The sequence below is a fragment of the Cannabis sativa genome, chromosome 1 (assembly GCF_029168945.1).
Source record: "Cannabis sativa cultivar Pink pepper isolate KNU-18-1 chromosome 1, ASM2916894v1, whole genome shotgun sequence".
Taxonomy (NCBI): domain Eukaryota; kingdom Viridiplantae; phylum Streptophyta; class Magnoliopsida; order Rosales; family Cannabaceae; genus Cannabis; species Cannabis sativa.
This window is the reverse complement of record NC_083601.1, coordinates 41247676-41259843: the sequence shown is the minus strand read 5'-3', so window position 1 is coordinate 41259843 and position 12168 is coordinate 41247676. Positions and strand designations below refer to the sequence as shown.

The following is a 12168-nucleotide window of genomic DNA, read 5'->3' as shown; positions in this document are numbered from 1 at the left end:
CTTAAGGTTTATTTGATTTATTCTTAATATAAAATATTATATTTGACAACAAATTGTTTTATTTTCCTTAAAGAGGCTGCATTGAAGTTTTTAATTTAATAATGTTATTTAAATTATATTTTAAAATCTTAATATTAGTAACAATGATGTAAATATAACCATATTATCAACCAACATAGTTCATTACTACCTACACCACACATAAAGTTTTGTTTTTTTTTTTGTATTAAAAAATGATATTGCTTAATTTTGTCTTATAAAAAAATCATACATAATATGAATGATGGTAATAACGATTTAATATATTCAAATTGCATTATGCTCATACTCAATTAGTCATAGATGCTCATGCTTTAAATTTAAGTGGTGTTAGAAAATAATCTGATATTTTATTTACATTACGTATTTTCCTTTTGAAAAATCAATAATTTAATACTGTACTACAACAATAAATATACCTACACACATGAAATTCGTTTTTCGTATATAATATATAAAAAAAACGTAAATCTTTAACTTAATTTATATTTTTTCTTCTTACTATAAATTATTGGTAGTAGTTGAATTATAATTTTTTTTAGGTAAATTATAATTTTTAATTTAATTGAAAAATAGCGTGCAGAACACGCGCGACAAATTACAATTAAAATGTGTGATTTCATATTTAGTTAATATAAATTAGCATTTTAATTTATAAATTATAATTATAATTACGTATGCACGAAAATAATTGCAGTTAGTAGAACTCACCTCCTTCTCTCGCAGCCGAATAAAGTTTCCATTTTTTTCTTTTTTGTCGTTAAACTATCTACAGTCTCTCCCTGAAGAATCTGATCAAAGGCCTAAATTATCCACCGTCGGAGTAAGATCTCACTCACCCTCACTCGTTCTGTTCGGGAATTTCCCACCTGGCTAAGGTTTTACTGTGAATTCAAGTTTTGGAGAAGGAAGAGTTTTTTAATAAGCGCCAGTTTCAGTCTGAACTCAGTCTCGCTAACTTCATCTATTTTCTCTTCCATTTCTACGGTAAAAGATGATCTTTCTTGATCTTGACTTCTGGGTATGCCTTTAAATTGCAAATTAGCCTCTGGGTATTGTTTAAAATCGAAAGATATAGCATGGTTCTTATAAAAGCCGAAAATTTGTTGAAGTTGTAGTTCTGGGTTCTTGAATATTAGCTAAAAGAATTAACTTTATGCGTGTTAATTTTGTTTTTTTTTTCTTTTTGGCGTAATTTAAAGTTTGTGTAAATCGATAATTGTCTTGTTTGCGCTTGGGGAGTCTCAAAGAGTCAAAGGTATTATGCTTTACTAGAAATGGGGTCTCTTCACTCTCCTATTTTTGGCTGTTGGGATCCGTACAACTTTGTTTTCTTGATTTTCGTACCAGAAAATAGTTTATATAAATATAAGTTTGTTTTGGTGTAATGAATTACTTGCTTAGCTTATTCTGTCAAGATAAACCTTGTTTTAATAGACTGAATTCTCGAATGGTAACTGAAGTTGAGTACTAACTGCTAGAGTAGCAGGAAATTTAAGGATTTTGCAGTTCCATGGACACATGTATTTATGGAATTACACCTTGGTGGTTGATTGTTTCTGAATCTCTTATTAGATTTAGAGGATGGAAATCATGTTGTATGTCTGAAATGCTAAGTAATTAAACTTTTATGTGTTTTATTACTGGATTCGATTTGCGGGTATGTTTTTGTATACTTACACTTATTAGCTGCTAAAAAACTGCAGGGTAAGTTATAATGCAAAATTGAAGATACATGCTTTTTATAGCTCACCTTAGCTAAGCCAGCTGTCAACTCTGCGCTTGGTTCGGATGGTTATTTTGAAAATTCCCAACGAATGAAGTTTGCAACATTGGTACTTTGAAGATTAAGATTTCATTTCTGTCATGTTTTGAAAACTATTTGCATAAAAAAATTAGAGTAGTTTATTCAAAGCAATTTATTGGCTTATGTTTAACAGGCTTTTCAAAGATTGCCATGCTGAATGCTGCTTACAGTCAGTGGATTAGGGATGAATTCTGCGATGGATGACATGAACTTGATTCAGCAGGCTCAAAGGCACCACTTAGTGGTCAGAGAGATTGGGGAAGAAATTGATCTAGAAATTGGTCCTGGCGATGACGATCCTTCATTTTCTAACACGCCACTTATTGGTGGCCCACCTCGAGAACCTTCGGCTGAAGAACAAGATGATAGTAAGCATATGGTGATGGTATCTCAACTTCCCAGCGACGATCAAGATATGTCGAAATCACAACCAGCAAAGAGGAAGAAGAAGGTGGTCAAAAGATGGAGAGAGGAATGGGCTGATACCTATAAATGGGCTTATGTTGATGTCAAGGAGGGGACAGCAAGGATTTTTTGCTCAGTTTGTAGAGAATATGGGAGGAAGCATAGACGGAACCCTTATGGAAATGAGGGCAGCCGGAATATGCAGATGAGTGCATTGGAAGAGCACAACAACAGTTTACTTCACAAAGAGGCTCTTCGACTTCAGATGGCTTCCAAGGATAAAATTATTGTTGACAAACCTATTTATGTTAAAGGTTTGTACAGTATGCTTTGAAGTTTGAACACTAATCTTCATTTTGAGATTCCTTCTGTATGGCATTATTTTGATGTTGCTTCTGGTTTTAAACTTTTTAGAAATTGATCCTTGTGAGTAATGCTCTTATAATCTGTTGTTGTGTGATGTATTTTTGTACAAAAAACCTTTTATCATGCTAAATTTATTGGGATGCTAATATATATTGACCAGTGCTAAATAATTATAGTTTTGATTTTTGTATACCTATTACATTTCCCCTGTAATTGTTGAATGAGCTGCAGATGTTAGAATTTATTAGTTACGTTCCATTGCAATCTCTTTGACAATGCACCTGGATTCTGTTTAAATGTAGCTCTTATGTCAAAAACTGCTGGATCAATTGTTGAAGCTGCACTTAAAAGGGACCCTCACGAGGTTGAGTTTGTGCAGTCAGTGCAAGAAGTTGTTCATGCCCTAGAAAGAGTGATTGCAAAAAATTCTCAGTGAGTTCTGTAAAAGATGTGGCTTTGTCATCTTCTGCTTCTTCTTTTTTAATGGAGGATTTTAAGAATTCTAAGAATGTGTCTCTTACATGTTTTCAGTTATGTCAACATCATGGAACGCTTGTTAGAACCTGAACGTATGGTTCTCTTCAGAATTCCTTGGGTGGATGATAGAGGTGAGACACATGTAAACCGAGGCTTTCGAGTACAATTTAATCAGGCCTTAGGTCCCTGTAGGGGTGGTATACGATTTCATCCATCAATGAACTTAAGTATCGCAAAGTTTCTTGGATTTGAACAGGTACTACTGTATTTTGTTTGATTTATCTTCTACATTATGACAGAATAAAATAAAAATCTCATATGTTTTAAATCCCTCAATCTACCACAATTACTTGGAATTCACTAGATTAGGGGCTTCAGTTCTATGAATGTTTCAGTAAAAACTGATATTTTCTTCTTCAGACATTAAAGAATGCGCTATCACCATACAAAATAGGAGGGGCAGCTGGTGGAAGTGATTTTGATCCAAAAGGAAAAAGTGATAATGAGGTAAGTCTTTTGGTATCGAATGTCGCTATCTCCATTCAATAATAGCAATAACAATCATAAATTTACTGATATGGATAATAATAATAATAATTATAAGTAATAACAGGAGCTTTATATAATAATTTACTGAAGTATTATTATGTAAGCTGGCAGGTAATGCGGTTTTGCCAAAGTTTCATGAATGAGATCTATCGCTATTTGGGTCCTGACAAGGTAATTTGAGAAGATCCTGGTATTCTGTAAATGTGAATATTTTTCATGTCAGCCTGACAATTTTTTTGGGTTTACCAACTAGGACCTCCCTTCCGAAGAAATGGGTGTTGGTACTCGGGAAATGGGTTATCTATTCGGACAATATAGACGCTTAGCAGGTCATTATCAGGTATCTCTATTCTTGTTCAACTAATCATTACTTTCCCAATTATATATATTTTTTTGGCTAGGCAATGTCTTGGAATATCATTTTGTAATGATGTGTATGTGCATGCGCTCATGAAGACCACATATATAGATACTCATTCATATGCTTTTATGTGTTCATTATAACGTATAAAAATCTGTTTTCATTTAAAGGGGATACTCATTTGTTCAGTATTGGCCCATTCGTAGCAGTGGTATTCATTTTATTAAGCTATGTAGTAGTTTCTTTTGGATCTCACCTTATTTTAGCAGATCTGAATATCAGTGTTTTTTGTTATGGATTTCCATTTAAAGTATTGCTAGAGAATGAGAAATGAGTTTTGTTTTGTTTTCATATTTATGCGCTACTTATGCAGGGAAGTTTTACAGGGCCAAGGATATTTTGGTCTGGCTCTAGCCTTCGAACTGAAGCTACTGGATATGGGCTGGTAAGCACTTTCATTACTCTCTCATATACTCAGCATGTAGTGGGTGGAAATGGGATTGAAATTGAAGTTTCTTTTATGACAACTATCCACGATTGCTTACTTTCTTTATTAGGGTCTCTATTAATTGTGGATTTAAATTTCCATTTTGTCAGGGTTAGCTTAGAAGCTGACAAAGTTCCCATGCTTTTGTAGGTATTCTTTGCCCAGCTCATCCTTTCTGACATGAACAAGGAGCTTAAAGGATTAAGGTTTGTTATCTCAACCTTTAGAAGATATTTACAACTCACACGTATCTAGAAGCCAGTTATGTTGTCTAGGAGCATCCCTACCAAACTAGGAATTATCCTGTTCTCACCCAAGAGGGGTAGCTCATATGGTCAGGCATGTGGTTTGCTCTCACAAGATCTGAGGTTTGAGTCCCTCCTGGGTACCTATATGGCAATTGCTGTAGGTTAGGGAAGGAGTCTAATTTAACTTTTAATCAACTTATGATGGCTTGAATAACATATCTTTCCAGATTGTGCAAAACATAGCCTGTTTGTATCAACATATTCCACCTCACATAGTGTAGTATGGAAATTGCTAGGAACATAAGTAACTAAATGAAGCCTTAATATTTTCTGTATTGTTGTTTTAAGCTTTGAAACACACATTTGAAGCACTCTATGAATTCAATCTTCAGATGTGCTGTAAGTGGTTCTGGAAAAATTGCATTGCATGTTCTGGAGAAGCTTATTGCTTATGGTGCTCTTCCAATCTCAGTGTCAGGTATGCAATCATTCATTCATTTTTCATCAGAGTCGGGTCTAAAGTGACATCAGTCTTTACTTTGTAGGTATTTAAATAGGCTAAGATACAAATTTGTATTTGTGGATCTGATTATTTTCTTTTTTTCTTCTATATTATCTTTCAATTATTTTCAATAAGTGCAAGTTATGCATGATTTTGAATATTGTTCCAACTCAATACTTCTTTTTGGAAAAAAAAAACCACTAATTATTCAGAAAACTCGAATTTCCATATCTTGTGAAGCTTTTATTATCAGTTTAAAGCTAGATACATTTGGTGATGAAAATCTTTTCTGCAGATTCGAAAGGATATTTGGTGGATGAAGATGGATTTGATTACATGAAAATATCTTTCTTGAGAGATATTAAAGCACAACAGAGAAGCTTGAGGTGTGTGTGTAACCCATTTTATACCAAATCGCTGCATTAACTTTTCGGCCCCATTATATTGTGTGTGGCATTTGCAGAGACTATTCAAAGACTTATGCTAGATCCAAGTATTATGATGAAGCAAAACCTTGGAATGAGAGATGTGATGTAGCATTTCCATGTGCTTCACAGAATGAAATCGATCAAGCTGATGCCATTAATTTGGTAAATTCAGGTTGTCGTATAGTAGTAGAAGGTGGGTGGGAGTTCTCAGCACATGTGCGTAGTGTTGTTTTGATTCTTTTATTTCTGTTAATGGATGTTCACTATTGCAAGATTAACTGCAGATATGATTTTTTTTTGTTTCTGAATGTCGTAGGTTCAAACATGCCGTGCACTCCTGAAGCTATTGATTGTTTGAGAAAAGCCAATGTTCTCATTGCTCCTGCAATGGCTGCTGGTGCTGGAGGGGTGTGACTTTCATTTCAATTATTTTATTTTCATAATCAGAACTGTGCAATTTGTGCGTAAATTTAGTAAAAAAAGATAGTTTTTAGTGAGTACAGGCTCCGTCATTATAAGAACATTGATATCCGGAACTACTATTTTATAAACATTGGATAAACATGGACTATGACTTGCGGAACACTATCTCCATGGGATGTCTGATTTAGAATATTGACCTTAAAGTGTTTGGAGTAGCTAAGATAGTAGGGTTTTGTGATACTCTTCCTCGTCTACATTGCTATTGGCTTTGCCTATTATTTTCTCAGTGATAAAGTTATGTTTTATCTACTTGGCTGTAGGTTGTTGCTGGAGAACTTGAGTTAAACCACGAGTGCAATTCAATGAACTGGTCACCTGAGGATTTTGAATCTAAGTTGCAGGTGACTCTAAAATTCTATTGACAAGATGTGTAGCTTTTGAAATAAACATGATTATACACCAAAAATCCCCCTTGGAGTGTTTCTGTCAGATTGGAACTTGAAGTGGTTTATTTGTTTTATGATTTCTGATTCCATTTTGTTTGGCGATCTCCAGGAAGCAATGAAACAGACTTACCAGAGAGCACTCAAAGCAGCAACCGATTTTGGATATCAGAAAGAGAGTCCCGAGTAAGTATTTTTTTCTCTTCGCACTTTGCATAATGAACATGCAGCCAAGCTAATAATTCGTTCTTTTTCTGATAGAAGTGTCTTTATATTACATTTTTGAGTTACATACCTGGGATTCAATCCCATGACCAACCCCTCCACACACCCCAATACCTTCTATATGGCCACTTGAGCTAGCCTCAAGTGGTGAAGCCAATAATTCATTCTATACACACTTTGGATTGCTCTATTCTCCTCTTAACTCACCAACAATTTCACCAGGGCATTGGCTCACGGAGCTGTGATCGCGGCTTTTCTAACTGTTGCTCAAGCCATGACTGATCAAGGATGTGTATAGAAAAAGCTCAAGCATATGTAGTAGAGGACCCGATTAGTCTTCAAAAGATTGCTTCTGTTAACCGAGAGATATTGATGCAAGCAACCAGCTGCGGAACATTGCGGGAATTGTGTTTAAAAGGTTTGGGGATCTATGTGTCTGTCTGTTCAGACCAGGTAATGGTATAATGGAAGTTATAGGAAATCCCTCTGTAACACACACATGCAAGCATAATAGCTATGCGTGGAAAGGGGTAGCTTTAGCTTGTGGGGAAGAGAACTGAAATATACGCATAATGCAAGAAAATTGTGTAGTTGTAAACTTTAGTGAGCCTATAAAAGATTGTAAGTTCTCCAAAATTCATGGAGTACAGTTGAGATGTAAATGCGCATACCGCATTCTTGTCAGACTGCTTAAAATATTTGAAATAAAATTAGTCATTTGTTGTAATTTATTTACCCTCTGTTAACATTATTTAGTGTTGTAGAAAGTGAAAACAGTCGTATAATGATTAATGAACTTCATTTTGAATAGTTTAGGCCCATGATAAAATTTCTGATTTCTGATTTATAAACACAAAAATGAAACATCTTTCAAAAAGTATAAAGCTTGGAAGGCAGATACATATACATGTCTGAAGTCTGATGACAAAACTCTTCGTATATTTCTCCTCATGCAAAATAAAGACTTTTTAATTGTTTAATAGCTTATCCAAATTACAACATGCTTTCCTTAACCCCACTTTTGCAATTACACTTTTAGCCTTTGACACATGTATCACCATGACTACAACCAAAGATGATACCAAGAAAAGGGGTACACATCTTTTTCAAGCCAGTCCATAACGCTCCACAAGCAAGCTTTATCTTTTAGTTGGCTCTCTTGGATGAATGTGTCGATGAGTCCGATTTCTCAGCCAAGTAGTGCTCAAGCATATCTTCTTCGTCGTCTGGTCATCACAACAAGTAGAGAAATATGGCTTCAACATTAGATAATTTTTGATGATAAATGAGTATAAACCTCTATGTAACCAAGATGATTGATCTGATTATACTATTATATTATACAAAGGAGAACAAAAAAATTATCATATAGAGAGAATCACCTTCAAAATCTTCATCATCATCAAAGTCGATATCTTCAAGATCTTCTTCGTCAGAAACTTCAGTGGCTGTAACTGTACCTTTCTGCAAAAAAGATACACGTTTAGTATTGCTCATTCATTAAAGAGATCGTATACATACCAGGAAACTAACTAAATTATTGGATATTAGAGGCCAATTCTATGTACATGTATATATTATTGTTTCCAAGTACATATTGATTTTTGAATTGTTTCCTGCAAAAATTTCACTGTCGTCAAGGAACAAATCAAGGATAAAAAAGTACCACTCTTCCACTTTCAAACCATTGTCTTCCTGAGAGCTTCTTATCCTTAGGTGCTGCAAGCGCAGCCTCGGGCATTAGCCTGAAAGTTAGAACACATCTGCTGGTGAAGGCTGAACACAACATTGTACAGAGTTATCTGCTTTTTGAATAAGCTAATAAGTAGGGTTGGGAAGCATCAATAGTGTGACTTTAAACAAGAAAAGAGTGGATAACAAGCTTTCCAACTGGAAGTATGCATTACAATCATACTCGTACTTGAGTTTGTGTACTAAACCTTATAAAGAAATTGTATAATTTACTTACTTAGCTCGTTCGAGTGCTAACTCCGCTTCAAACCTCTCTCTCCAAGCTAGGAATGTTTCAACTGTCACTGGTTCACCATGAGGGATGATTACCTGAAAATAAGAAAGGAAACATAAAGAAATGAGCAAAGTAACTCCTCTTTTAACTAAAAAAACATAACAAATGAAACACCTTAATGTAATATAAAACACTTCCACGTACAATAAGCACAAACTCCCAATGAAAGTTACAAATAGTGAAAGAAAATAAGTGCCAATTCCGCAACATGTCAAGTTTAATTTACATGGAGACAAGCAGCTTGCAAATGCTTAGCATGCTTTTAGAAAACATATTTTGGCTTTTAAACCTCAAATTTTGATTCAAGTAATGATGTTAATCATGAAAGCAAACACACAGAGTCAAGTGACAACGCTTTTTCTTTCCCTTTCCGCAATCAATCAATTAGTGCATTGCATCAAAAAGGTTAGCTTAGAGATGAAACTCAATTCTTCACACACAATTATAAACTGAAATTTATAGCCTTTAAGAATAAAAGATATCAAAATGCCAATAAAGAACATACATCGTCTTTAGTTGCTTCTTCTGCTTCAGCATTATCAATGTCAGTTTCTTGAGCAAATCGCTCAGAGAGCCATTCCTTAGCTGATGAGACAAGGGTATACATCATGGCCATACCAAGATTTTCAGTTGCCTGTAGAATTTAGTATGACATTATGTCAGCCTTATATGAACGGACCCAACATCATGTCTTACAGTTGTTCACACTTACAAAGAGTAGGAATCATTACTAGCATTAACTGGACAAGACAAATTTTATAAGAAAAATGCTTTAAGAACAGGGGGCAGTGCAAAATAAACCTCTTGTTGAAGCTTTTCTTTCAATATTCTAAGATCGTCAGGTCGAATTCCTCGTAAACTGGATGGAGAAAAGTAAATAACTATTATTGCAGAAACCAAAATATGTTCTCGGAAATGATTAAACTAAACGGCATAAGACTGGGAGAACTGATTTATCTGCAAAATAAAACATTCCTAAAAAGAGTAAAGATCTAAGTCGAAACCAGTGAGCCATTGTTCCTCCACTTCTTTAACAATGTGAACATTTTCCCTATTTACTGTGTGTTGTGTATATTTAGCTGAAACTTTTGTATATTTTTTTAGAAAGCATGGGTTCTCCCCCTTAAGCAACTTTCAATTGATATACTATCTATATGATAGATAACAAAGTTAAAAGTACTCTTACAAAATTAATTATTATTTTTCAATCAGGGCTATTTGCCAAACCCTACAACATTTGAGGAGAGAGGAACTATAATCTCTGTGTAGGTACCACTCAATCTCAGACCTTGTGGGAGCATACCACAGGCCTGATCGTTTAGGCTTACCCCCTCTGAATTACAAAATTTATCATACTAGAATAAGCATGACTTGAGCAGTCAGAATGTACCTTGTAAGATTTAAAAGTGGAGGTTCGTCAGGATATTTTTCTGTGTGCGAAAAAATCAAACCTAGCTGAACTGCAACAGAATATTTCAAAACCACAAGGTTAAAGAAAGTGTAATGATTCAACAATTAAAAGAAAAGAGCTAGTTTAATTTTGTAAGTTAATAACCTGGAGAAGATTCAAAATCTGCTTCATCATCCTGTTGAAATAGAGCAAAGAAATATTTACATATAAGAATACTCATTTTCATGCCGTTTTAAGTCATATTAGGAAAGGGCCACAATTAAATGGGAGTTCATAGTTGAAAAAAACACAAATAAACAAGTATAATTGAGAAGAGTATCACAAATTACAAAAAATCTGATAGAATCATTCTAATCACTTCCTCCAAAAATTGTGATGAGTCCCAATAACAGTGTTAGTACAACTATAAAAAAAACATAGTGAGGATTACATACCTGTGGAACCACTTTTATTTGGAAGCACCGGTTGGAAGTATTTAATCCACTCTCTCCAGAGTGAATTTCTAGCATGAAAAATCAAACAAAAAATAAGTGAGCAGAGACAACTAAGTACTGGGAAGAAGAAAATGGCAAGAAATTGCAATCTTATATATATGAAGTAATATGTAAACGTTAAACCTTTGAACTCATCCATAAGAATTGCTTCTAATGCTTCGATTTCCATCTCTTGCTCCTGTGCATAGTCTGTAGATATATAGTTCACAGCAACTAAATGTAAGAGCGTCCAAAATTTTAAGAACAAACAATGAAGGGTTACATCTAAACTCAATTATATACCAATCTCTAAATGAAATACTTATTTGAGCAAAACCTTAAAAGATGAATTAGAATTTAAAATATATTTTAAGTTTAGCACATTGGTATCAAGCTCACTGATAAATATTCAGCACTCTATCCAATATTCAGCTGTGTTTGCTCCATGTGGGTCAGAACTGGGTTTGGTGCTCAAGGAATTCAACTGGTTTTCTTTGGTGAAAATTGAGCATGGACAACTATTTCTCAGAGGTCATCATAGTCCAAACGACTATATAAACGAAATAACTCACGCCACACGGTAATACACCAATTGATATCATACACAAATGTTCTAGAATGATTGAATATAAAGAAGCGAATTTCAAATATTCTAATTACAAAACAAACTCTATTTTTTTTATCAACCTAGATCCATAAATATCCCAACACAACATTAAAAATTAAAGTAACAAATCCAATTGCACTTTGCCCCTCACCAACCCCAACTCCATCCCCAATCCCAACCCCAACTCATACAGATGAAAATTTAGAACTTCAAAACAAAATGTTCTTCAATAGATTGAGATATATAAGCATAAATTTTCACGCCTTCCGTAAAATCAACAAAATATATACTTGAAAGGAAACCCCTTTATTTCTTGATCAACCGAAATTGAAGTACTTGGGAAATTTATTTTTTTTAGAAAAATAGGCATTTGATCAATTACCCGTCATGGTTGCGTTGCAATTCTTGGATTGAGCTCTTCAGTTCAGATGACCGAATTTGAAATTGAGTGTCGTAATTTCCCAAACAATGTACTGTCTTCTTAGCCAAAAACACTCCTCCCTACTCTCCCAAGTCCCAACTGAGCAAACCCTACCCCCTCTCCCCTCGTATCAAACCACGTCGTTCTGTGGTTTTTTTTTATATTTTTTTCTCTTTCCTAGGATCTGTCGTTTCTCTATCTGATTGTCGCTCTCGCCCTAACCGTAATTTTTTATTTTTAGGTTGAGTTGAGTTATTAGAGCACTCCAAGTTTTTTTTTTTTAATGGATATTCTTTAAATGCACTCAAATTAATACAATTTGCTCGATATGTAGTATAAATAATATTAATAGATATTCTTTAAATGCACTTATTAATTTTATCTTTCTTCGCTAATTTTGTAAAAGTTTATTGTTAGGATTAAGATGGGCTCAAGGTATCTTATTTTCAGATATTAAAACTTTATTATCT

At 34.2% G+C, this 12168-nt stretch overlaps 2 protein-coding genes across 4 annotated transcripts; one reads left to right on the top strand and one right to left on the bottom strand.

The window, feature by feature from the left end:
• The first annotated feature begins 707 nt into the window (after window positions 1-707).
• On the top strand, window positions 708-7487 carry LOC115707623 (uncharacterized). Of its 3 annotated transcripts, none has more exons than XM_030635639.2 (17): window positions 708-1026; window positions 1746-1874; window positions 1980-2565; window positions 2920-3049; window positions 3149-3350; window positions 3515-3601; window positions 3755-3814; window positions 3897-3983; window positions 4378-4449; window positions 4642-4697; window positions 5132-5217; window positions 5537-5627; window positions 5705-5862; window positions 5986-6077; window positions 6413-6493; window positions 6648-6721; window positions 6983-7487. In XM_030635639.2, exons 3-17 carry the CDS (start codon window positions 2004-2006, stop codon window positions 7056-7058), a joined length of 1914 nt encoding a protein of 637 aa, XP_030491499.1. In that variant the 5' UTR covers window positions 708-1026; window positions 1746-1874; window positions 1980-2003; the 3' UTR covers window positions 7059-7487. The 3 variants fall into 3 exon arrangements, 2 of the variants coding, with proteins under 2 accessions (XP_030491499.1, XP_030491500.1); XM_030635640.2 differs by having other exon boundaries at window positions 718-1060; XR_004009759.2 differs by lacking the exons at window positions 6648-6721; window positions 6983-7487 and having other exon boundaries at window positions 717-1026; window positions 5705-5885; window positions 6413-6497.
• A 94-nt stretch (window positions 7488-7581) lies between these two features.
• On the bottom strand, window positions 7582-11964 carry LOC115707624 (uncharacterized). The gene is made up of 11 exons (XM_030635641.2): window positions 11660-11964; window positions 10815-10880; window positions 10632-10699; window positions 10342-10372; window positions 10177-10246; window positions 9588-9645; window positions 9292-9420; window positions 8730-8821; window positions 8427-8505; window positions 8143-8224; window positions 7582-7986 (listed from the first exon to the last, which is right to left on the bottom strand). The coding sequence occupies exons 1-11, from the start codon at window positions 11664-11666 to the stop codon at window positions 7907-7909; spliced, it is 762 nt and encodes a 253-aa protein (XP_030491501.2). The 5' UTR covers window positions 11667-11964; the 3' UTR covers window positions 7582-7906.
• Between the last annotated feature and the right edge of the window lie 204 nt (window positions 11965-12168).

Coding starts and splice junctions, on each gene's coding strand:
- LOC115707623 (XM_030635639.2), top strand. CDS start 2,004: ATGCTGCTTACAGTCAGTGGATTAGGGATGAATTCTGCGATGGATGAC. Junction 2,566..2,919: donor CAAACCTATTTATGTTAAAG/GTTTGTACAGTA, acceptor GTTTAAATGTAG/CTCTTATGTCAAAAACTGCT. Junction 5,863..5,985: donor TTGTCGTATAGTAGTAGAAG/GTGGGTGGGAGT, acceptor TGAATGTCGTAG/GTTCAAACATGCCGTGCACT.
- LOC115707624 (XM_030635641.2), bottom strand. Junction 10,373..10,631: donor AAATAAAAGTGGTTCCACAG/GTATGTAATCCT, acceptor CTATTTCAACAG/GATGATGAAGCAGATTTTGA. Junction 8,506..8,729: donor TTAGCACTCGAACGAGCTAA/GTAAGTAAATTA, acceptor TCTAACTTTCAG/GCTAATGCCCGAGGCTGCGC.